Source organism: Tyto alba, unplaced genomic scaffold (assembly GCF_018691265.1).
Source record: "Tyto alba isolate M040663 unplaced genomic scaffold, T.alba_DEE_v4.0 Super-Scaffold_9, whole genome shotgun sequence".
Classification (NCBI taxonomy): Eukaryota; Metazoa; Chordata; class Aves; order Strigiformes; family Tytonidae; genus Tyto; species Tyto alba.
Genome location: NW_024881330.1, coordinates 35,748,885 through 35,775,761, shown reverse-complemented (window position 1 = coordinate 35,775,761; position 26,877 = coordinate 35,748,885). Strand labels below are relative to the sequence as shown.

General features: G+C 39.3%; 1 protein-coding gene across 6 annotated transcripts in view; it reads right to left on the bottom strand.

The window, feature by feature from the left end:
• EYA1 (EYA transcriptional coactivator and phosphatase 1) overlaps positions 1-26,877 on the bottom strand; it is a 166,556-nt gene that overhangs the window by 64,009 nt on the left and 75,670 nt on the right. The window contains exons 3-8 of one of the 6 annotated variants that reach the window (XM_042786225.1): positions 21,486-21,535; positions 19,922-20,049; positions 7,121-7,201; positions 5,138-5,207; positions 4,609-4,754; positions 263-400 (exon numbers count right to left, since the gene is read on the bottom strand). In XM_042786225.1, the coding sequence (XP_042642159.1) occupies positions 263-400; positions 4,609-4,754; positions 5,138-5,207; positions 7,121-7,201; positions 19,922-20,049; positions 21,486-21,535 (613 nt within the window). The remainder of the gene's footprint in view (positions 1-262; positions 401-4,608; positions 4,755-5,137; positions 5,208-7,120; positions 7,202-19,921; positions 20,050-21,485; positions 21,536-26,877) is intronic. The other 5 variants (XM_042786227.1, XM_042786226.1, XM_042786228.1 and 2 more) reach the window with 5 other exon arrangements.

Genomic DNA, 26,877 nt, shown 5'->3' with positions numbered 1-26,877 from the left:
TTTTACTGTAATAACACTACAACACTTCACTCTCTGAAAAATTAATGAAGTCACTATGCAAGGCATCTTCCAAACTGCTGAGAGCTGGCCCGTCGCTGCTCTCAGCAAACGCAATCATCATTTCAGCTCCAACTGCAATAACATCAGAGGTAAACGCTTGAGCAAACATTCATTTTTATCCCAAGAATGTAAAGAAATAAGGGGAAAAAACCCCAAACCATAACATTAACTATATCTAATGGTAATATGTATTTATACAGACCTTGCATCTGGTAGCTATAGGGAGCCTGTCCAGGTTGAGGTGTGCTAAAGCTGGCACCGTAGCTTAGAAATCCTGTCTGTCCAGGTGACTGTGACTGTGCCAATCCACCTTCTGTCTTGATGCCTGCCCACAATGCACCTAAATCAGTTAGTGACAGCAAATCTATTTGTTCATATTCAAACAGGGATGGAAAATAAAATCACTTAATTAACAGCATTTTTAATATATACCCACTATTGCATGCATGAAAGAACAAATACGAGAGCATGCACAAATGAACAGGGTAAGGGCAGTCTAAAAGCACACATAAAACTGAAGTTCACCAGGGAGAGGTTAAATTCAAAACTGTGTTTCCAATAACTGCAAAAGAAATTTATACATGAACAGGAAGTTGCATTATTCCTTTTTTCCTTTCCTGCCAGAGGCTAACTTTTCCATATATTCATGACATTTCACAGAGGTAGATTAGCAGCTTTATATGATTTTAATGAAGCATAGCATAGCCAAGCTCTCTTGCCATCCACCCATTAATGACATAACTGAGATCTGCATTGTATAATATTCCTACATGAAAATTACATGGCTCTGAGTGCAATGGCTTTCTAACAAATTAAAAGTGGATAAAGAGAACTGGCATTAAGTGTAATGATGATTTTCAGAGCTAATTAAACACTATAGGAGGCAGTCTTTTAACAAATAAACACCTAATAGACAGGAACTATTCCTGAAGCAATCTCCCGAACTGGGAAAAACAGCAGAGAGTCATTAATCTGCACTGACAGGGAAATCCATTACACATCACATTACTTTTTTCTCATTTCCAAATTTAGTAATAAAACAATCTGAAGTCTAATTAAATGAACAACCTGCCTCCCAACTTCAGTGATTCTTCCCCCACTTTGTAAGGCAACGAGCAAACACTGAGGAAACACACACAACTCAGCCTCTGTCTCTTAGTTTTAATTATAAGGTTGTCCCAACGTGAACTGCCATTTAAAAATAATTATAGCCAAAGCAATGGAAAAGTAATACAATAGTCTTAGGTTTCATTGTGGCATTCAGTGATACCTCTTTGTTCAGAAACCACCGTTATTTGAATTAACTAAGTGTGAATTAGTAACATTCCTTTGAAAATGACTGTTAATCTAAGTCCATTTCCTGGATGGATTTTTTTTTTTTTTTTTAAACAATATTCAACAACATTTGAAGGTAGGAGAGAGCTGAGAAGTTACTGTGTTTGCAAAACTTCAATATCTCCCTATATACAAATGGCAACATACTTTCATCTGCCATTCAAATAATTATTTTTCAACTGCTGCCATTAATTACCCTTAACTCCTTCGGCCAGACCTTCTAACTGCCAGACTAACCCTGTTTGCTTGTTTTCCCCTGATGCTTACTTGCTTCTTCCGTTTCATATTACAATTTAACAATCCTAATGACAAATCAGACACCCCGTTTCCAAGGGGAAACTCCTGCTATGGATGTTTTGGTACCAAAATTCTCTACTTGTTGTCTGCTTAAGGACTTCTGAAATGCTGATTAAATATTGCTCAAAGAAAGCTTAACTAAATCAAGCAACACATTTGTAGTCCAGCTTCAATGGCCTGATTCAGCTCTCCATCTCAGACGAAGTGGGAGGAGATGATCAAAAGCAGCAGGAGGATGCCACTTGAGTGAAGACAACTTGGCACTGACGTGTCCTTTTGCAAACCTCCATGCTACGAAAAGCCTTTAGTCTCCCGGAACTTATTCTTCCCACCTGCTCTCATCCAGAAGGCCTTTGCTCATCAAACCCTGATGCTCCCTTCTCCTTCTCCCAAGTCTAATGTATGCAAAGAAGCGGGAAGGGACAGTGAGGAAACATTAGGGGACTGCCAGGATCTGGCAAGAAAATAAGTTGGTAAGCGAAGCGGTTGCTAGATGCTGGTACCAGAGCAGGCAGGAGGAGGGAGCTTCAGGAAATTCTCCAGCCTCCTCAGGGGCTTTGCAGATGAACCAGAGCCAGGAGCCCCTGGGAGTCAGCTGTCAGTGGCATTCCCCTCCACCCCCCTTCCTGCCTGCACGGCTGCACCACGGTAGAGGTGGGGGAGTGGAAAAATGAAGAGGCTAGAGGTGCATTCGAGACAGCACCTTCCCAGACTCTGCCCTAGAGAGAAAACTTGAGGGAGGCTGATATGGGATTTCACAAACACTTTTTCTTCCAGTAAGCCCCTGAGCAAAAAGAAACAAAAAGAAAGAAGCCCCGCCACTCCACCTCAGAGTTTTTCCTGTTGCATATGTCATAAGTCTCCTCTCTTGATACCTGCTGGAAGGTCTCTGCCTGGATGAGAGAAAGGCAAGGCAGATGGTACATGGTTCCAAGCTGCAGGCCCAAGGGGAGAATTTTGGCTCTAAACAAGGCTTCTGTTCTTGCCTGTTGCAAATTAACATCCCAGTGTTCCCCATGCAATTTATTTTTGGGAGCATGGATCATACGAAATGCCTTAAATATGCAAAAATATATATGGTGTTAGGTCCCAAAACTTTTTAATAGTTACTTGTTTTAAAATATTACTCGTATAAAGTACATCAGCGAGGAGCACCTTAGCCCCAGCCATGAGGCACTGTCTGAAAAGAACAAAATGCGTGAAAATCCACTTGGCTCAGGAGCTGGGGGTTTCAGTGGTCAAAATCAGCTCTGCAATGTAAAACATTAGGCAAAATTATCCAAAATCCTAGGCACGGGGGATGGACTGGGCAAAAAACCAAAACAAAACAAAAGAGCAGGCAGGCATGTTAACCCCCAGCGAGCAGTTGCCAAGTAAAGCAACTCTCAATTATAGCTCCGACGACAGCGAGACAGCTAAACTCAAGCAGTGAAATCAAGGCCTTGCTGAAGTCAGTGGGACTTTTATAGTTGACTTCAGTGAGGTCAGGATTTCATCCAGAGGAACCAAGCAAAAACAAAAAAGTCACTGTTTGGGCTGCCCAAGCCACCGCAGCCAGCCAAGTATGAACACGAGGTGTCCGCAGGAGAAATGGGTCAAGAAAAGCGTGGTGGGGAAAGGGGGTCGTCTGTTATCACACCACCTGATCCAACTGGAAATAGCAGACAAGCTCTCATCAGCAACATGAGCTTGCGTGTGTCGGGGGGGAGAAGAATCCCCATCTCTCTTGTCTTGAAAAAGTAGTTTAAATATCCTTTAAAGTATTTTGTCTGTGTAAGTTTAAATATGTGGAACGGAACTGAAACTGAAACATCCAATTCATGTTTATAACCATATTTTTGGAGGTAAGTAATCAAGGTTGGAGCCACAGGAAGAATCCTTTCTTGAATCATTATTATTGATGATGATATATTAATGAAATGCATTTTTTAAAGTAAGAAAAAATAATTATTTCTTGTACCTACTCTTCACAATAATCTGCTGTAGGATGTACTTGAGACCTAGAGGATTTCAACTTGCAGATTTCAAGATGAAAGATTCACCAGTTTTGCACTTGAAAGTTTTAATGATTTTAACTGGTACAGCTTGTACTGTGAGTTCTGTCCTGTCCCTTTGGTATAAAAATTACATTACCTGAACGTATCTTTACAAAATATACTGCTAGAAGCATGTGGATTGTATATTTTTAATATATTCCCCCAGAGGAATAGAAGACCTATTTTCTAATAATGCATCCTCGCTGCCGAACTGCTATGTGGTCTGCCAGCAGACAGTCTGGCAGCAAAATGGTCTCACCCACAGCAGCTTGTTTTTAAATTAAATTTTTTTGGAAATATGCGTTACTTAGTACTATCTCCTTCATCAGGCACACAGAGCTTTAGTGGCAATTTGCCTCAATTTTCACCTCCAGGAAGTTTCAAAACAGTGAAAGTGAGATTTTTTTTTGGTGGGGGTCTTTTTGAATCAGTTTTTCACCTGCTGAAAATCAGCACAGCTTCACTGATTCACTCGGGTTCCAGCGATCTGGATCAGCAGAAATTCAGGCCTTTATGTGCTGACGTACCCTCCTGCGTTGCTGGAGAGCAGAGCTCCTCGGCAAGTCACCAGAGGCTGTGCCTGTGTAATGGAAGTCCCTAGATCTCTTTTCCTATTTCAGTGCTTGTTTTTTTATATCACCAATAAAAACTTAATGATTCTCTCTCCTCGATCCCAGAATAGAGTCATCCTCTTGAGTAGCTTCTTAGCTCTTTAATATATTAATTAAGCATCGCTCACTCCAATGGGGAAATTACCAGTCTCCCACAAGCAATGCTTGGGAGCAGAACTGTCCCACTAAGTACTAACGCAAGGGTCACGTAATTTTGATCTACAAAATATTTACCTCAGGAACAAAGTAACACGGACGTGATTTCTTACCATATGAAGGGATTCCATAGGGTTGGCCGGGCTGGGGGTAAGTGGCATAAGCTGTAGCTTGTTGCATCCCTGTTGTAAACTGTGTCTGCCCATACGCAGCCATCGTTTGTGAAGAGGGTGTAGGAAGAATATGTGGGTATGGTCTGCTATTGATTACAAATGACAGAAAATAGGACAGACACTGCATTAGACAGACATGCGTGTACTTATTTTTAGCCTTATTATAATCCTGCTACTTCATTAACACATAGTCATAGGCTGTGCTAGACAACAGAAACTGTAAGACAAAAGACAAAACAACAATAAGAAATCAATAATAAAAGAATAAGTAAAATAAGAACTTTCCAAATATTTTTCAAACACATTCTTAGCATTTTTTAAAAAAAATATTTTTTTTCCCTAGAAGATGCTGTGGTTTAAATTATGACTTAACAGATGGACCCAATTATTATTTTAAATGAGGTTAAAATCTGCCTATTTCAGTTATTATTATTACTACTACTATTATTATTTTTAAAAGATATCATACTTGGAAGGGTAAATCTGTGGTGGGGAGAACTGGTGTGTTTGTCTTGGGCTGAAACCACTGCTTCCAATTGCTGCACCAAGGAGAAAAGAAAGCACACAGAAGTGTAAATACACACACCAAAGATAAATATTATTTTTCCTAATAGAATTTCAGAGTATTAACAAGATTTTAATTAAATTCAAATATCATTGATACCTTAGATAGAAAATAATATTTTATCAGGAACTATACAAGAATGCTTGACATTAAAATCTAGATTACGCATATCAAATACTAAATTGCTCCTTTGTACAACTCCTGAGCAATAGTGTATTCTTTGCTCGCACACAGACAACATTTTCAATGCAAACAACCTATTTCCTAATGGAAACATTTCCCTTCATATTTTCAAAGGATTACTGATATCTCAAGTGCAACATTTTATTAACTTTTAGAATTTTTAAGACCTACATTTTATGAAGGAGCTTTATGCACGCCTCGATTGAAAACATATGGCCAGCTTCAGAGCACGTGCCTCTTTTTTAAAAAAATAATTCCATAATAGAGACGATGTATTACCATATTATACTTCCTTCTCTTTTCTCCATCTTATCTGCTTTCTAAAATGCTTTCAGACCTTCAAAACAGTCAGTACCGCATAAAGATGTCCGATGTGCAACTGTTCTTAGTGAAACACTTAAGCCCAGGAGGCTAAATAGTGAGCTTCTGCCCCCGCAGCCCAGCCGCTGCTGACACGGAGCTTTACGCCAACCCATCCCAATTTCTTTCGGTATTTTTGGGTGCTGCCGAGAGCGTGGCGGATGTGCTGGCATGCTCTGCTCTGGGTGTTACTTTCGGGAACCCTTCCCTCTCTGGTTACCGCTTGGGTGCCATTTCTCCCCTAGGTCCCAAGGTGGGTTTTGAAGCCTTTGCCAGGAAGGGGTCAGCGGCAGGTTATGAGACTACTGTAAAATCAGACAGCCGGAGAAACAACAGGCCCTATCGCTAAGTACTTGGAAATAAACAAGGCACGGATAATTACCCTTCGCCAGCTACCCCTTTCCTGGCCAACTACAGGGAAAATCCATCATTTTTACACTCCGGGAGCATTCGCGAAGCGTGTAGGGAAGCAGGGAATCTCTTTCCGTGCCTTCCACACCTGATAGCTTTTCTCCTCAGTGGCCTGTGAGGCTGCAGGTATGTCAAATGTTACGGTCCGACCTTTAGTCAGATCACCACAGACATACGTAGCTACTATTAAACACACTACCCCTTCTTCTTTCAGAGATTTAAAATACCCTAGAAACCTTTTTTTGGCTTTCAAGTTTGAGACTTTCATACTCAACAGCATGTGCAGAAAACGGAGGCTGTGACAAGACCCGAAAAGGCTCGGCTACTTGAAGCCTGACTGGCTGTGAGATGTCAAATTTTGTTCATCTGGAAATATAATCCCACAACACAGTATTAGATCCTTTTTTATTTGATTTGCACTATAAAAATGATGTGCTAGAAATACCACAGTTAATCCACAGGTATGCAAAACTGCAAACATTTTAGGATTTTCTCAGTGTTTGTCTCCTGTGTGTTAGAAGCTAAAATGTCTTTGGTTTCCAGGAAGAAAAAAAGCCTGACAAAAGAATGAATACCTTGATAATAATAAATTACAATAAACGAGGAAGACCTACCCCTCAAGTACAACACTAATCACAGAGGCAGGTATGTTTACTCACAGAAAACAAAAGAGTAATTACTCTGGGCCAGAATACTCCCTAGTGAGACTCCCACCGAAGACATCAGTGGACATTAATAAGCCTGATGCTGTAACGCTCCTTACTCAGGGAAAACTCCTATTGACTTACACTGTCTGAGTAAGATGAACAAAGATAGGCATAAGCTGCAAAGTGCACAAGGCTTTTTAACAGCTGTGCACAGGTTTAGACCACATGGGATAAGAAAATAGTAAACGAAAAAATGCTGAGCTTAAAACCTTTGTTTATTCCTTACCTGATCCTGAGAAATTGTCTAAAGACCCGTCTGTGGTAGTAGTAGTAGCAATCTCACTGCTGCTCATTGGTTCTGTTTTAACTATAGAAATATAAATAAAATATATTCTATATGCACCTAATATTCTTGCACACGCATGCACGCACACTCACTACAGCCACAAATTCAATAAAACAAAGGTCTGCTGAAAATGTTTTAAATCATGGCTATTGATATTTTGCATTTTATGTATTTGTGTATACAAACAATGCAAAGTACTGGCAGCTATGATTTACACATACATATAAAATGATCAAGAGGGTTATTTCTGTCCCCAAGGAATAAGAGCCACTGCAACAAACCAAAGTCCCCATGCAACTCTCTGCACCTGTCCTGATTCCTCTTAATCCTGCAGACCCAACAATAAGGGTCCACATTTAGATCAGGTCATACAGACATTTACAGGCTTGAAAGACTGCAATTTGAATAAGACAAAAAAGGAAATAATTTCTAAATGGGTTTCTCTGAGGGCTGTTCAAATTTTTTTTCCATCCAAATAACTCTTCAGAGGAAAAATGAGAATTTGTGACAAAGTAAACCACTTTCCTCATGGTGGATTTCTCCTCTCAAAATGAAAACCAACTTTATACTTGGCAACCCTGAATAAACAAAGGGGACACAGTCCTCACCAGATACTTCAAAGAATGCTTTTACTTTTTATTCACTCTGCAACCACAACCCAACACGGCCGTCAGAGAGTAAAAAAGAATGAGAGTAGGAGATATTGTCTCTTGGCTTATGCTGCTTCATAATTAATTATTAATTAATGACTTTTAATAAAGCCTCAGGTAAATAAACAAATTTCCCTTTCTGCTACTCCAGCGCAATCTCAGTAGCAGCACTATTCCAATCCATGGAGCACGGATGGGGATGACCCGGCAAGGGATGTTAACAGGCACGACACCTACTCCCAGGGAGTTATCAGATCAGCACAGCAACTTCTCAAATCCATTTTTGCATCCCTACCCTTTGGAGTAGCAGCACGCCAAAAGCAACTGAGGATGACGTTTCAGAAGACAAGGGAGCTGATCTTACGATCAATATCCCACCGCTCTCGCTCCTGCCACCCCTCCCCAAGCGCCAGCGCTGGTGCACCCCTGAGCAGCGGGGCAGCTCAGTGACACCGCAGAGTGAATCCCAGAAGACCAAGGTGAACTGCACCCTATTTGACACGGAAAGCTGTAGCAGCACCTTGCGTGTATGTTTGTCTATACATATGTGTTCAGGAATTGCAACCATCGCGGGCTGACACCCTTTTGGTGCCAGGTTTGGAAAGGGGGAGGGAGAGGCACTTTCCCCTTTTGACAAAGGGCCTTTCCTTGCCTTGCCAATCTGAATCCTTATTTCCGCATGCCTAACTATTTCCTTCACCCGACCTCATCCACAGGATTTATATGCAATCTCTCAAGATTTTACTAATCACCCACTATTTTCTTTTGATTCCCACGCAGGTTATCTTGTCTGCACATGTTAACTCTGGAGATCAGTACTAGCTCCATACAAAACTCTGCTACGGCTGCATTAGCAAGCAGCACAGCCCAGTAAGAAAATTTTAATGGAGTGAAATGGTTGGTGCGGAGGGTCCAATATCCACACTTTAGGTATTTTTTCAGGGGTTATTCATGCTAAGTTTAGTCTTGTCCCAAGGAGTAAGCACGCATCAGCAACTGGAGAACATTAGCTGCACTTCTGCACAGCACCTTTTTTGAAAAAAGTGAAGTCCAAGAGACTCCACAATGTGAATTAACATGTGATAAGAAAGGGTGCCAAGAGGATCACCTCAAGAGTGCACTCATGATATGAACTACAACTCTAATACAAATTTATTTCTTAAAAACACAGCATATAACATACCCAACATCCATTTCAAAACTAAATGCTGAAAATCTAACACACAGATGAAACAAAATCTTTGTTGTAAAGTGTCTGTCCCAAGTAATTTTCCAGAAACTACCAGATTTTTACAGCAAGTTCTACAGTTTGTTAATCTAGATACCAAGAATTATAGCATCTAGATTATCTTCTGCTTTTATTAGAAGTTTATCACAGCTACATTTTACAGAGTAATACTTCACCCATAGATTATACTCTGACTTTCTCAAAAATTTGCAGGTCTTCTGAACCTCATTTCCATAAAGCAATTATACTTTGGAAATTAGAATGAAAGATTATTTTCTCTATAGCTGACAGCTGTGGGGGAGGAAAAGAGAGGAAGATGAGACAGATCAACCTAACTTAGGATAAAGGGTGGAAGATATCAGTATATGCTTTCTCCAAACTCTTCCCCTCTTCTCTACTGAAGAAACAATTTTGTATTCCTTATAAAATAAAGTATCATTGTTTGGATCACTGTAAACTAGCAGTCCAAGGACCACGCTGAGCCACCTCACACACTATAGAGACCTATAGCATCATTTGTTCTAGATAAAGCTTTTTAGGATAATTTATTTCTAAGTGGATGTAAATGCTTCTCGCCATTGGTTTAAAAGCCTACTTCATGTACCTTTGCACCTCTCTGGATCTCGGATCCTTGTTCCAGATACCATTTTGGGAAAAACCTCATCAAAATGGAAGCTGTCTCTATGACTCATGAGAAATATTTCAGTGCAGCAATCTATGCTGTTTACTAGACATACTTCTTTTGAAGATACAGGATAAGATGCAGGATAACATACATGAAATACAAAGCAGTGCCTTCTTTGTGGAAACAAATTCTAGTTGCTGACTGAGGTGCTCACAAATTTTTCATAACAACTGTTCCTTATGTCTCCTCTCTCAGCTGTTGTATTTCCTAAATATAAGAAACGCAGGATAAGAAAGGCTGTTCATTTTCTGATCTGGATATCCACTAGTAGAGTGATAATAAATAAGCCCTATCATGCCATCTTTAGAACAACCATGACCTTAAAGGACCTTTGCACCGCAGCTAGTTGGGAATTTAATGAAGATGGATAGAAACTGAAAATCCCTCCATTCCCCAAGCATTTTAATCAAAATACTAGAAAATGATGGCATATTTCCTTCTCTCTGAGCCTAATATATTTCAAGAGGTTGAAAGCTTGCTATGCTTAGGAACATACTGAGAAGAACAGCCATGGTTTTACCTGTTGGAAATATTCACCCCATGTATTCTCACTGCAAAGGAAGGTCTCTCTTTTGCCCAAGGCAAAAACTGACCTGCAATGGAGCATATTTTGCCTCAGAATCATGGGCAAGATAGATGTGAAGGGATTTCCTAAGGTTACGAGTCTGCCAGTCTATCACAGCAGCGCATCAGTAATCCATGTCTATCATGAGAGACTTATGGAGCTGCCCAAGGAAGCAAGGGTTTGGACGGGCATGAATCTGGCCCTGCTGTGTGGTTCTTAAGCATGCTCTGGATTTCAGCTCTCCACATTTTCCATGACAATTAACATTTCTGCAACATGTCCTAAGTTTTCACAGGATGACACTGGGCAATGAGTGGGAATATTGCCACATCTACACAGAACACGTTGCAAGCTTGCCAGAAACTGCCAACAGCATGATCAGTTGGGCAGAGACTGCAAAAAGTGAAACAGGAGAGTTCACACTTCTGCTGCTCCCTTATCAAAACAGACCTTTACAGAGGTACAGAATTATAAGACTTGCATTACAGAGGCAGACTCTGATTTAGCAATATGCAACTAAGTTTTAATGCTGGCAAAATCACTCATGTAATAAAACAGATTATCAGTAAGTTCAAGAAGAAATCTAACACATTCCTCACATGCTACAAAAATTCAACACTTATTTAGAATTAATGATACAGATTTGGTTTATATACCAAGGAGCTTAAGAAGCTACGTCAGCAGAGTGACATTTTTCCTCCTTATTTTCCTCTTCTAGTCATTTATGAGATTCTAAAAAGAAACTGTGTAAGAAAACAACATAACAGAATAATAGAAAAAATAGGGGCAGCAGATAATAACACACATGCTAGCTCTGAGATAAAAAGCACAAAAATTCTGAGATAGCGTAACTGCTGATCTGATATATCAATTGTCAAGGTATTTCTTCTTAAGACAGTCAGAGATTGCAACTGCCATGTGCCCTGCTCTGTCAGCCATGTTACAAAAGGTGATTAAACATGGCAGTTTCTGAACTCCACAGAGAGAGAACTTCAGACCAGAACTCACAGTTCCATGTGGTTCCTTGGCCAAGTAACAACTTTCGGGGTTCACAGCTTGCTATGCAGTCACTGGTGTACACAGCAGTAAAGAGTGCTATGAGGAATGAGATGCTGGCTGTTTTAAATATGGATTTAGATACCTAATATTTGGCCATTCCGGGCACAAAAGTCATATGAATACATCATAAAGATTGCACCTTCAAGCATGAAAAAAGTAAGTTTTTTAAATATCTTCTTAAAATTACTTTCATTATCTAAATACATATAAGGCTTGCTCCACTGAATTTTGTAAACAAAGTTAACTCCACTGAGTCTTTGTTAACAGCTATGTCATATACATTAAACCAGAATTGAAATATTGTAAACATGTCTGACTGATTAAATCAGTTTTGATTTTGCAGTTTTAAGACTGAATTAGTATTATAATTTTATACTCTTTGTATTATATGAATAAGTGGGCAAAATGAAATCATTCCTGGTTGACAGCTCTCAGGGTTCATGGGTCACAAACAATCTCAACAAAGTAAATGAGGCTGTTAGTTTGTTTATAGACATACACATAAATACAATATCTAGCCCTATTTTGGTTTGTCTCAAGCTGACATCTTCAAATAATGTTAGCAGCTAAACACCAGGTAGATATCTTAAGTATCTGATGAATCCATTACTATTCATACATTGATTTGCTTGATAACATGCCCTTTCTCTACCCACTAGAAGCCCAAAGCTCACCTGAAAGCTCAGAGATAATTGCCACTAACAATGGGACAAAAATTGTACCTTGAATCTCTAAGCTGATGGTATTTTCCATTATTTTATTCAAACTCGCCCGTTTGTACTGAAGAATCTTGCGATTACAAACAGGTTACTAAAGGTTGCAGGTTACTTACAAACAGATTACTCAATTATAGTAATTCCTATCCGGGATATTATTCTATCTTTTTATCACAGACTATCAAATCATCAGCTCCTGACCATGAAGCCTGTTATACTTCTTGCTTCTGCTTCTCAAAGCAGAGGACTCTTCCTAGATCTCGTTGTCTGGAAATTACCAGAAGGTAATTAGCACAAGGTAATTTCCAGCCTAGATTTATGTTTAGTTTTCAAAGAAAGTCCCTGCTCAAAGCAGCACATTCTACTTCAAGCCCAGACTGTTTCCTGCTCTCCCCTCCTCTGATGTGAGGAGGCTTCAAAATTCCTGCAGCATTTGGGCTGCGGCTAACACCTCGCTTTCACTGCATGCATGGTTTCCCCACCACCCTCATCTTCCTCTTACATTATGCATTGCAACCAAAAGAGGTTTAACACCATTGTACCTGCTCATCTAGCAATAAAAACCTTAAATTTACAAAGAAATGGCATCAGCACTACAATGCAAAATCAGAAAGAACATTCAAAACTACCTGGGTGGAGACAAGTTTTGTTAGTATTTGTATCTGCTAATCAGGATTTAACCCGGATATTTGTCTGACAAGTACAGTCATGGGTGAAAATAGTCTCATTCACTGCAGGGAGAAGACGAGAATATCCAAATCAAACTAATGTTCTTATCCCTTCACACCCACTTGCCAATTTATACCAAATGATTGTATCTCTCCTGTCCAAACAGAGTCAGCATATATCCAGAAACGATCCTTTAAGAGGTGTTATGGCCTATATCCTTTTCTTTTTTGCCTTCTTAAATCCTCAGTTGGGAACCTGACCATTGCAACTCCTCTGCATATGTGTAACGGTTTGCACAGCGACCATGTAAAATATCCATATTCTTCAACCAAAGCCAGACAGAATGACTATGCAATGTCACAGCCCCAGCCATTAATGGCAAAGAAGGTTGTCTTCAGCTACCGTCTGGGAACACGGAGGGCTTCAAGCAAGCAGAGAGCGTCATGGAGAAGTCGAGCCCACTCTGCCATTTAGGTGTACAAGACGCAAGACTGAGACATGAAGACAGAAGCAGAATGACCAAGAGGGTGGAACCTTTCATAAGCAGGAAATAATATCCTCTTCTTTCGGCCAGAGTCTGAACTTGATGATTGTCAGACTTAAAGCCAAGTTCACCTGGACAAAGAGGGATAGTGCCAGATCTCATTCCCCTCCAACCAGTAGCAGCAGCAAACTCCCCAGCTTGTCTCATCAAACCAGGTGGCACAAGAACTTCCCTCATTGACCAGGGGTCAGATGACACAGCTAACCTTGAAAGGTAACCAAGTTTCATGCTTTTTTATCTACCTGTGATAACCAAAACCCCTCAGAAGGTTACAAAATGCAAATGCAAGTGCTAAATCATCAAGTCACAAGTCTCTGAAGTTGTGGAAGCTCTTCAAATATCACCCTATTGTCTACTATGGTGTGATCTTAGACTAAGATGTTCTACTGTTCCCTGGAGCTTCTGCTGGTGCACACCAACAGCAGGGGCTATATTTCCTTCTCATCTGTATTACTGGTCAGGCATATGATATTTCTATCTTATGCTGTGCAATCACACTATTGCACACGTGCAGATTGTGCATAACGGGCTGGTCCCAAGGGAGAGATGACGCACCTAGCACGATGTGTTGCAGTTACAGTTTTCAGTGAAGTAGTGAATATCCTCACAGGTTCTTGACATCCCGCAGCCTGTGCAAAGCCACTGTGCCAGCGGGGCTCTGGGACCTGCAGACACGCTCGTAGGGTGCTCTCACGCCACCACACTCTATCCACAGTCTGGAATGGCATGTACTGCAAACACTTTTATGAGGAGCTTGCAAATATAAGTGATATTAGAATAATTGTGCTTTTAAGATGTTCCCTTTTTTTTTTTTTTTTTTCTTAAAGTCACTTGTCCTTTGGAGTATTTTCTTTCCCTCAAATGTCTGTGGGAACCAGTATTGTTATTGACTTTTTGCTTAAATGAGGTCCTTTCTTTCAGGAAAATGTTATGGGAGGAAAACCAAATGGTGAAGCTTTCACAAACAGATGCACATACATACAGAAAAGATCATAAATACATAAATATTTATTAGCCAGTCTCCTCCTCAGGACCTTACAGCAGGAGTTGCTAGACTGAGCCGACAGAGTAGTGGACAAGTTACTTCACTGGCCAAACACCTATGAAAGAGGAATAATAGAGCATTATGCTACATGTGCTCAGAACAGACAGAAGGACTCTTGGGGAAGCAGGAGAATAAAAGCACAGGTAAGACAAAGAGTCTGGAAGGAAGCCAATGTAATACAGCAAGAAGAAAAAGGTAAAGAGCAGGGAAGAAAAGATAGTCCAAGTCAGCCCCTGGCCTTCACATAAGTGGGCAGTGATGTGTATCTGATTTTTATCCCCCAGAAGTGGCAGCAGGTTGAAGATTATTACTAGCCCCTCCAAACCCCCAGCTTGCTGTTGCCAGTCTGGGGTCTGGGACCACTGCCGTCTGCCTCTGGCCACACAACTGTCCTCTTGTGCTCTTCTGAGGCTGAGTAAAGAAGGTAACATCAATAGTTCTCGATACTAACACCCTACTGAAATGAAAATATTAGATTTACCTTTATTGTGCTGTTATTTCAGGATGTCTAAATATGAAGGCATCCCTCTATCAATTACAAGTTTCATACCATCAAGGCCTTCATCACAAATACAAGTCTAGAAATTTCAGCATACATAATTGGCAGAAACTCTAGAAACGAGAAATTAAAAGGTACCAGAACCCAAGCATTTTCCAGAGGAGGATCACTTTGTCAGATTGCCATTACCCTTCACAACTTTGCACCCCAAAGCACAAAAAAAATATTAATAACTTAAAAATTATTAATAACTTATACAAAAATAAAAATAATTCACTGCCAATGTTCAGGTTTGACTGCAATAATGAAAGACTATTTTGAGTGCTACAAAGTATTGTTAGAATTACAATGAATACTCAACTTATAATTTACTTACATAATTCTACATAATGTGCCATAACAATGACCAGCTCACAGCCTCTCTATGGATTTCAACATCTTATTCCACCATTACTTCAGAAAATACTGAAAACAACTTTTTCTCCATTCTATAATATTGCGACATGACAGCAAACATACTACACAGCACTGCCTTTTAAAACCTTGAAGATGGATTTACGTTCACCAGGCTTAAAACAACCTTTCTAATGGCCACCCATCAGATAGTCATGTAGTGGGGAGCTTTGACTGCCTTTGTGTAGGATCTCATTCTCATGTTGCAGCAGGTACTTAAAGAGTGAGAACCATTTTTTTTTTCCAAAGGAATTTTGATGTCCAACTCCCTTTGAAGCCTCCCTTCCTATGTATCTTTGAAAATCTGATCTTCAAGTTGTTATCCATTTTCCCTTCCCACTTGATATGAAAATGCCTTCTCTTCTTCCTTCTGAACACTCAAAAATGAGGGCAGAAGCAGCTCCATACTCCTAACGTGAATGAACTGTAGCTGCCTGGAGAACCATGGCTCCTTCTCCTGATCTTCATCTATTCTTTTCCATTTCAGTTGCATAAAACATCATCATCATGGGCCACGGGCATCTGTTTCTCACTCTATGCCATCTGTCAGAACTGATTTACATTCTTTAGATAAAAGTAAAGATCACTGTAGGCAGAAACTGGATGCAGTTGTCCGCTACAGAAAACAGCTTTGCTACTCCTTTCAAATTTATTGATTACTCGCAGCCTTTCCCCTCTGAAGTATATCTACCAAAGCGGTCACTGCTGTTGAAATAGCCGCTAGCTGTCTGATAAAACTTAATGAATGGCAATTTTATTAGCTTCTGTTGTTATTGTTTCTTTAACTCCTTCAGTATAAAACCACCACAGCAATTTGCTGACAAAGGAAGATTAGAGATAAGGCACAACTATGAACATTTTGAACCCTACTTCAGTTATTCAGTTGTTGTTTTTTTTTTTTTTCAACAGATTTTCTTAGGTAAGTCATATAGGGCCAAATTTTTACTGGTGTCCAGTGCCCGCTGCTCCCTATGACAGAGGGCATTTTGTGGAAAAATACTTAAAGAGATCATGGAAAACTCAAATACTGCAGTATTTACATCATCAACACCATCTTGGCATGCCAGGACTGATTTTTCTGAGTGTCTTTAGCCAGACATTTTAGCGTTACTCCTCTGCATTTGATCCTGGGAAATTTCTGTCTGGTCAGGGTCTATAATTTCCTTGTTACTTCCCCATCACTGGTTTGAAGACCATGCTTCCTGGCCCAGAGAAGAGGAAGAAAATACCCAAACACCAGCAAAGTAATTACTTATTTTTAGGTCTGATTTTTTTTTTTTTTTTTTAAATCAAGATGTTAAGGGAATGCTACTTTTCTCCTCACCACACATACTTCCAGAGCTATGAAGACTGTTTCATGATCTGATACAAACTTAAAAGGATAATGTTTTTTCTACAGAAATCACTATGGTCTAAGAGAATTCTGTAGAGGAATTGCTATCTGAGACAAGAGGTAGTAAATCTGACTTGTTTAAAAATGTTTAGATAGAATGAAATAAAAAAAAGTCACCCAAAGCCCCCTGAATTTCTTCAGCTGCAGTCCTTGGCCAGCACTACCTGGTCATTTCTTCACTACGGTGATTTTGCTCTACCAAAGTAAAATTAAGCACACAAAGAGTTATTATATCAAAGCTGCACGCAGAGATTAAACTCAGACTCAATCACACAACTAAATCCCTTTTCAGTGCTTTGAAAACTTACCACTAAGTGTGAAGCTAAAAATATTAGCTAATAACAGCGAGCTATCTTCCAACCACATCCTCTTGTAGAACAACATCAATAAGAGACAAGTCTGAAAATGTGCCTTAGAGGAATTAATGAACATATTTGTTTGAAACAGGGCCATTTCACTTTGGGACAGGTTTGTTGTTTTTTTTTTGATTGTTTTTTTTTTTTTTTTTTCTTCTTTTCCTCCTCCTCATCTAGTGAACATATCCTGCACTTCAGGGTATGGAAGCTTGCCTAAATCACACCCATAGTCAAATCAAATTTAACATATCTTTACAAGATATTTATGACATGCAAATACCTGGAGGCCCTGTTTCTCGTTCACATGAAGGTCCCTTACGCCAGGAAAGGAGGGATCTTGCATGTTAGTGAGTATAAGTGCGTAGCAGATTAGACATTGGTTTCACATATTATATTTAACATGTGAAGGTTCAGCAACCCACATCTCCACTCCACGTGCAACAAGCAAGCAAACCACACTGCAGCGTTTTAAGAAAGGTGTTTGGCAAGCCCTTACAACAGCATCCTTACTATCTGCCACTTGTGTCTCAGCAGGATTCTGCTTCAAGAATCTCTGAAAAAATAATTTTACTTCACCCTTCATTAAAAAAAAAAAAAAGAAGAAACCCTTGTTTCATTCACTCAATTTTTTCTTAAGCCTGTTTAGCAGCTCAAGGAGCCCAAACCAAACATTTCCTCAAGATAAAACAGATTAACAGCAAAATTTCCACCTTCAGATTCTTAGGCATCTGCTTCGCTCAGAAATTTTGTCTCTTGGCACACATCTAATTCAGAAATAAGTGGTTTGATTACGTTTCTTTCAAAAACCTCTCCTTCTTTCTCACTTAAGAGCAATCAGAGACAGGAATTTTCAATTTAGAAAGTCTAGACCAGAATCGCCAGGCACAAGCTATTTCTCGGGAGGCTTTCTGGACAACATCTGAAAACGCATGCGGAGCGCCCATGCCTGCTGCGCCCACCGCAGCCACCCAAACCTGCGGGGGTCTGTGTGCTAGGGCTTAGCAACCAGTCTGCAGTGCTGAGGAGGGTCATGTCACCTGAGGGAAAATGGCAAACAAAAGAAAACCGTTTGGCTTCGTCTCAGAACGTAAACACATATTGCAGGTTAGAGCTTTCTGGGTAGAATTCACCCCAAATTAATAAGCCTGAACTTGACAATGCGAGTGTCAGATAAATAAGTTACCATGGTTTAATTTACTTTCTTCAATAAACTCTGGCACCTACCTAGAAGTTGGGTTATTATTTCCAAAATTATTTGCTATCTGAGGTCAGTGCATGTATAGATACAATATATAGCTCATTTGCTGACAAAGTAATACTAAGCACCCCATTTTTCACAGCGTATGCCTGCACACAACAGCTACTTAGAAGAAAAAGTCGAGCCAGATGGTGAGCGTCTTTCAGTGTTTCAAGGAACACTCCCTATTTTTGTGCTATTAAAGAACCTTCAAGTTACATGGAAGCTACAAAAGCCGGTGAAGTTTACAGCAAAGGCTTTCATAAACTAGAGGAATTTTAATTTGAAAGGGTCGAGCAATTTTACCCTGTACCACAACTGGTATATATCTGATAACATGGTATAAAAATATAATAATATACTTGGCTATTTAAAAAGAAGAAGACTCACTGGTGGATGTGAAATATTTTTCTGCTTACACTACATTAACACATTAAGCACTTTATTTTTTAAAAAACGATGGGTTTTTTGTTGTTTTTGTTTTTTGTTTTTTGTTTTTTTTTCCAGATGGCTTAAAAATTTATTGCAGCAATCCTTTCACAGCAATAGCAAAAAGTAAATTATACACAACTCTGGCACAAATGCCTGTTAATCTGATAACCCATAAACCCTCCCCACTACAGAGGACTCCAATTAGAATGAATAACAGAGATGTTTGGGGAATCAAGGGGGGAACGACATCTGTTTGATTGACATGTGCCTTTCCTAGAAGAATGCAATGCATGTCCATAATCCTAAACAGCCTGACAGCACTAATATGACCCAGTTCTTAGGAAAAATGGCATACCTTTGCTACAAGAGCTGTTTAACTGTACATTTATATTGAACAGTAATACTGAAGCTGCATGACTCTCTTTTCTAGTGACATGTTAAAATATCTGTTCACATTGCGAGACAAATGTCATGTATGATCGTCCCTACTATTGCCATAGAAATGTTACAGGAAAGGGTATTTTTTGCTGCTTATTATATAAACCCTTCTGTGTTTCATTATATGTATTATATATGTATTATATTACCGGCAAAGCTGTTAGGTTGTTCTGCTGTTAGTATTCTACTGAGAACAAACATAACTTATCAACTGCCTGACTGCTTCTTGAAAAATAGGTATCAGTTTACCCCATTGAATTACTACACCTGTTTGAATTTTGGCCACTCCATCAGAGCAGCAAGCTAGCCCGAGGAAATTTCAACACTCAATTTTATTAGCCTACTTGACAAAACTTTCATAGCCCTAGGAGCCTGAGAAAAGTGAGAACATAAGAAATAGCGAAATAGTGAAAAAGACTGAAAGATTGTTTTGTCGTACGACAATTTTAAACCTCCCTTTTTTTGTCATCACTAAACTACCCCACTAAACTTTTTGGATTTTTTTTTTTTTTTTAAGCTGTGCACATACTCTCTGCTCAGTCCATTCAGACTCCATGAAAAGAACGTAAACCTGGAATGAAAGCTATTGCTGAAACTTGATAATAGTAACTACTGATAAACATTGAACGTCGGCTCTACACACCGCATTACATAAACATGGAACACCTAAAACAGTAAAACGTTTTCTCTATATAGCTTACTGGCTACACAAACACCGATGCAACAAGGAGAAAAAAACAAACCATGAAACAGTAAAAAAATGGTGGCTCACCTTCTGTGCCATTGGGTGTCATGGAATTATTATTTATATGGGAGTTATCAAGTTTTGGACCACTGGGGGATTCACTACTACCACTTAGTCGGCTATGTGGGCTGGCTAGATCCTGCATTTCCATAGACCTGAAAACAAGATGCAACTAGTTTCAGTGACATATTCAACACGGATTACAGAGGAATTACCTATACGGGATACAGCTCGCTATTAATCAGCATCCTGAAAACACAGTAAAAAATGAACAGCTTCTCCCAACTTGATCTTTTCTAGTGCTAAACTCATTTAGTAGCCCCACACATGACTGACCAGCTACCGTAATTATTTTTGCAGCTTCTAAGAGAATAAAACTTAGACACAAAGTACTGTACTTTAAACACTCATGTCACCTTGTATTTTTAAGATACGTACAAAGACGGACTCACCGACATACAAAGACATATATTCTCTTAACAACAAATTAACACTCTGCTTTTTCAAGATTTACCACTTAGTGGCAACATAATGGGCCTCCAAACCAAATAAAACACTTGAAGCAATTGTGGAACCCTATCATCTACTGACAGGGAATGAGATATTCCTGATGTATGTGTTTACTCTGGCAAACTACTTAATTGTTCCTCTGTTTCCGTTGAAACAAATGCAGCATTAAAACATTATTATGTCTGCTCACTTGTTTGCTTTGTGGATTACATAGTGTGCCCAATTGAAAAGGGATATGACCAACATACAGCGAATCCATATAGGCATTAGTATGCCTTAGCTCTCTGCTGTATCTCAGCAGCTGTCGCTTAGTGAAAATAAGAGAGCAATTCCGATGCAAAGCAAAAATTAAATGTTTATAAAGCACGCAGGCAACTGAATATTTCCGATTTGTGTTTTTAATAGCCTTATATAAAAAGGCCAACAGCTATCACTACCATGACTTATCCCTTGGCTGATGCTGGGGAAGATTATGATTGAAATGCCCTATCCTTCAGTTTCTTTATACCTAAAACTTTTGATAATGTTATTTCATGTATTCAGTCTAAGTAATTGCTCCCAGTAGAAATGTCATAGCTTACTGTGCCTTGAACACATTTGAACCAATAATTTTTCAGTTTAAAAGAAATGCTTAGGCTCTTTTAAAGACTATTAAAATTATATAAAAAATTCCTCCCACAGTAATGGTATAAATATCCTTAAGCCCAAGTGTCATTTCAGCTATGAAGCTTTCACATTTTAACTGAGATTTTATCACAAGTTCTAAACACAAATCCTTCATTTTATATTTCATTACCTAAACCACTCTACACGTAAAGAAGGATGATATCACAACAAATCTGAAAAGCCAGTATCTAATATAAATTCAAACTATTTACTGAAAAAGTGCATGTGCTCATGGGTTACAGACCTGGCTGCGTGCACGTAAAAGCGACGCTCCAGTACTTACTTATCTGCTTAATGTGGAAAACAAGAATAAATATTTACTTATCACCTGAAGTTAAAAAAAAAAAAAAAAAAAAAAAAAAATAAAAGACTTGCAGAAAAATAGCAATTTAGCAATTTTCAATCAAATCCTTACCTGCAGCTGGAGGAAACAGCAACATCTGAACTGGTTTGGGACTTCTGCACCTGTAAACCAGGGAAACAAACAGAAGCCTCTATTACTCCGCTTTACTACAAGGCCTTAATTTAAAGAAGGGGTATCACCGCGGTTGACAATTCTGTCCTTTAAACGCAAAAGGAGAGGAGGAGGGCGCGGTGCCCGTGAAAGGCATATTGTCTTTAAATTGAAGGCTCGACTGTTGTTTCCCCGGCAGGTCTCTCTCTCCCTCCTCCCCGCGCCGGGGGACGGCGGCCAAGTGACGGGATAGTGATTCATCAGGGGCCCGTGACAGCTGCAGAGGGGCTCACTCCTCCCACGGCACGGCACGGCACGGCACGGCACGGCACGGCACGGCACGGCACGGCACGGCACGGCACGGCTGCCGCGCACCCCCGTGAAGGGAACCCCGCTGTGCCACCGCCCCGCCGAGGGCAGCGGGAGCCGCTCCGGCCCCCCAGCATCCTCCACCCTTCTCGCCTCTTGCTATCGACGGCCGAGTTATCTCTCCCTCCCATCCCCTTAACTCTTGACAGCTTCTTGCCCTCATCACGTTGGCTTTCCTCTTCCTCTGCTCTTCATCATCCTTCCTCCGTGCCTGGGCAACGGGGAACCCACAAGTCACCCCAAAAGCGAGGGGCGAAGCAAGCCGGAGAGGCTGACGCTATTTTTGGGTGGGGTGGGGGAGGCCCAAGAAGGGGCAGGTCTACCTCTGGTAAAGGTCTTCGATATATGACCAACAGTATTACACAACCATCTCCAAAGCGAGCCCATCTCCAACGGGAGTGAATTAAAATAAAAACTCCACACGTTGTTGCACAAAGTCTTACTTGTAAAAATTCCGGTCGCTAATGAGATTTCTGATAAAGTGACTTAAAGGAACACTTCTGGCTAAATAAATAGGAGGAAGCTGTAGCGTTCACCTCCACGGTCACTCATCAAGAAAAGGAATCTGGTTCCACTGGGAAGCCCAGCAATCATTTTCCAGTTTAATAAAACAACTCTTTTTAAAACTCAGGTGAGTAACAGTTTTTCATATCCTATTAGAGAAACTCAGTTGCTTTGCTAACAGACTCTCCTCTGTAGCCAGTAACTATTGTCAGCAGGTGATAAAATTCAGGTGAAGCTACACTGTTAGACACTGCTAGCTTAAAAGCACACAAAAGCTTCTCCGGGCAAGGTATATATCCTTAATGTCTGCACTGAGAATCCTTCATGTGCGTTTCCATTCAACCTGAACCGACATCTCTTAAATGATCACTAAGCAAAGACAAGAGAGATGAGGCATTTTAAGTGCCATAAAAATCATCCAAGCAAATCCTACTCATGTGTCTGTAGGGTTTTTTTTTTGTTATTTTTAATCACAGACAGAATTACTACTAGCAAGAGTAAACAACTGCTAAGGGCAGCCAGGCAATGCAGAACTTTACAAATGATGTCAAGAAGCATGCAATAATGCACACTGAAAAACATCAATCTTTTTATAACTGGGTACTTAAAGTAGTGCATAGCGTGCTTTTCAATACATCGTCGCATGCCAAATTAAACCAGACGAGCAGATACGTTCAAAACTGTGCATTTTGTTTTAAAGATTTTTTTTATATATCAGTTCTTTACCCCAGAAACTGCAGCAGAGTGCCTTAGGATATGTTTCTGCTGCTACTTCTAAACACCTGGAAAAAATTATAGGTGAGAACTAAGTTTGCTTGCAGAGCTATCTTCAACCCTCTTGCACAGGACCCTTTAAAATGTGTATTTTATAATAGAAAAAAACCTTCCTTTTTCAAACAGATCCTTTGATTAACTGATGTTTTCCAAATTGCCCTATAGCATTATTCATACTTCACTAAAGTCTAAAATACATTTAATCCTCACTATTTATTTTATCCAAATTAAAAAAAAAAAAAAAACAAACAAACAAAACAAAACCAACCAAGCAAACCAAAACTTCCGTACACTTACAAATATATATACGTATCTATATATACACGTGCACGTGTGTGTGTAGTGAGAGAGGTTTCATTTATGGATTCATGGGAGAGAAAGAGGGCAAAAGAAAAAATAATACAGCTCATTCAAAGTGAATTAAATATATACCTTATATGTCCTCTAACATCCTATGATTTGTGAAAGTTCATATCCACAATCTTCATTTTCATTAGGCATACTTCAGATATATTCCTTTGTGTCTCAACGATTATTTAAACCATGTGTTGCATGTTACCATATTTAAAAATGACTCTTTAATCAAAATAACTTTAAAACAACTAATCCTCACTTAGGCTGGTCAGCTGAATCCACAGAGTGGTCCAGGAAAAATAAATCTACTCTCAAGAATGCGAATGCAGACAACAATTAGACACAGATGTGAGTGAAATTAGTTACAGTTTACAAAATGCTACACTTCACATGCTTTCAGTGTTTTATGTGTAGTACAAAATTACAATGTAGTAAGGAACCGCACTTATGATGACCAGTTCATAGAATAAAAACATTTCTGGGTGGCGTGTGCTTACTCTCATACATTCTCCCATTTTGCCAGCAGATTTCTGGATAATTGAAGTTCTGCAACATAACTCACATATCAAACAAAAAGTGGAAAAAAAAAAAAAAATTGCAATGGCCTTACCCAGCCAGCCAAGGGGCACATTAAAAAAAAAAAAAAAAAAAATCAAAAAGAAAGGAGCTGTCACTCACCCTTCATACTCTGCACCCCGCTTAAACTAAAAATTACTTAGATGCTAAATAACATACACATTCTTCTTAATACTTCAAAAATATTACTGTGTATAATTTGACTGTTGTAAGTAACATCCACATCTTTCTCCTTAACACGGATTGCAGATCTGGGCACTACATAGTACATGGCAAGAAAAAAAGGACAACGATAGCAAAGCTACTTAAAATTCATCCATTTAAGAATCTTAAATCAGTAACATCAAATTCTGATTAGTTAATGAGGTCTTTTAAGTTTGCCTTTTTTCTAATTAAATTTATAATTCTTCACAGATGTAGGTTTTGTTGATGTTCAATTTGTCTCTCTCATTTTGTTAAACCTCACATAGTACTCCACCAATCCATTGAATAGCCACATTAAATCTGTTAATACCATGCTCTTCAACCCCAGAAATTATTTCCAGAAGGCAAACTTGCTTTGAGAGATCATCAAACAAGACTTAAGGTACACATTTTATCACATTTTCCCTACCACAGAGCTCAGGATGCAGAGGAAAATTCATGACTTTTGCACTGTTTATTATACTTTGCTAAATTACAAATCAAAAGCATCTGACAGAAGATCATGTATGAAGCCAAAAAGTTAATAATGTTCTGTGAAAAGTAAACTGTAAATGGGAAGGGATTCTAAATTTCAGCAGCACAGAGCAAATAAAATGTAGGTACTTGTCTAAATTACAGGTTTTCCACAGTATTTTTGCTTGCTAGGAGCAATTTTTTTTTTTTTTTTAATGTCTATAATTTAAAACATTGTTCCAACTGAAAATAAATTTTCTAAGTGAAAATAAGAAGTTAACCCAGAAAACTATAACCAGCACACGCGCTTTTTCGTAAAACACAATTCAACTTTAAAGAAGGAAATTTCAAAGACAACTGCAGTTTTCAAATCAGAGTATTCCTCTTTATGAAAAAAAAAAAAAAAAAAAAAAAAAAAATCTGTCATTTTTAGCAAGGGGTGGAGGGAGGGAGAGAAGACGACTTTGCCCCCAACAGCACTCTTTGCCTCCCTGAAAGAGCCTTGCAATCAGTAGCTGCAGACCTCATGGCTTCAACAGCCAAAATGTTACAAAACTAAAATGTAACTTGGCTACAAAAAGGCACCTTGCTGGCAACACATGAAACTTGGTAATGCTTTCACTCTTCCAATAATCATATCGCTGGGCTCTAAGTGAAGAGGTAGGGCTTTTTCACTGGATACTCACATCAAAGACAAATTGCACTTATTAAACCAGAAGCGGGTAATTACAGTTATTTCATTTTTAATTACTAGTTTAAATTCTTCTAAAAGTGCTGTCCTGTGTGCTCATTTCATATGCTTATGAATGAAACGTTTTGAAACCCCAACACTTTCTTCCCTTTAAGAAAGAAGTACTACAATGTGACAATGCTCCTATTATGACCAGCCATTTAAGAATGCCTTTCTGCTTTTCCAAGATTTCTTTGGCTCCCGAGAAATATTTCATACTTATTGCAATTCAAACAAAATGATTACTCATTCTTTTTTTTTTTTTTTTTTTTTTTTTTTTCCGCCTCCCCTCTCCAAAGGGCGAAGCATGACTCAAGCCGCCTGTCACCGTGCAGGGCTGAGAGGGGATGGCTGCTCGTTTCCAGACCCTACCAGGCCTTGGGAAAACTCCGACAGCACCGAGGTGCTTGGCTAAATAACTGCGTGTCATGGGTTCGTGAGCAACACGTGAAACGCTGTGTGCATACGTCTTCTTATATCTAAAAGTCTACAGTGTGTATACACACATACGCATATATATTTACAGATACATGTGCACCTTAATAATTTATTTTAAGTGCCAAACCAGCAGCCTGTGTTCTGGCAGATGCTGTGCGGATCGTCACAGTATGGGATGGAAAAGAAAAGATACTTTATATGTGGTACCTAATATTGAAAACTTCCAGTGATAATTACACATTATCCCACATTTCTTTACGTGATCATTTTTAAGTTTAAACAAACTACATGAAATTTACTACCCTCTTCTTTTTTTTTTTTTTTTTTTTGTTGTTGTTGTTGTTTTCCTGAAAGCTTTTATCTCCTGTTTGCCTCTCCTTTAAATGTTTACTTACCAAAAAAAACCTCACCAAACCCCAACCACCTTCTAAAAAACTTTTAAATGCGCTAACAGCTTTACTTTTCCAGAATAAACCCTTGACTGCAAAGGGCAGTCCTGCTTCTTGTTGGTGTTTGTCAGAAACGCCGAGAGAAATACATACTTGGGAATGTTTTGTGCGTCTCGGTTGCTCAAAAGCAAGATGTAAATTTAATGAGACTTCAAAAGGTCTTTAACTACCTCGTTCCAAGATCATCGTTCTAAATAAGCCACCTAAAATCTCAACAAACGTCAAATATTTCAGTTGTGTAGATGTTTATTCTGTCATCTTGAAAAGTTCTCCTGTGGGGACCTGTGTGTTTTCCTTGGTGTTTGGAAAACTTAAACACATTAAGCAAAAGGATTTCCTGCTTCGGAAAGCGCTGTCAAAATCTCTGTCAGGCATTCTTCCTCCCAATTTTTTTATCATTTTTCTCACGCTCTCCTGTCTCTTTCAGAAAGGTCTAGGGGTATTACGTGCCTGTGTTTTACACCACCACCCCCCGCTCCGTTCACACCCCCGTTCCCCCCCC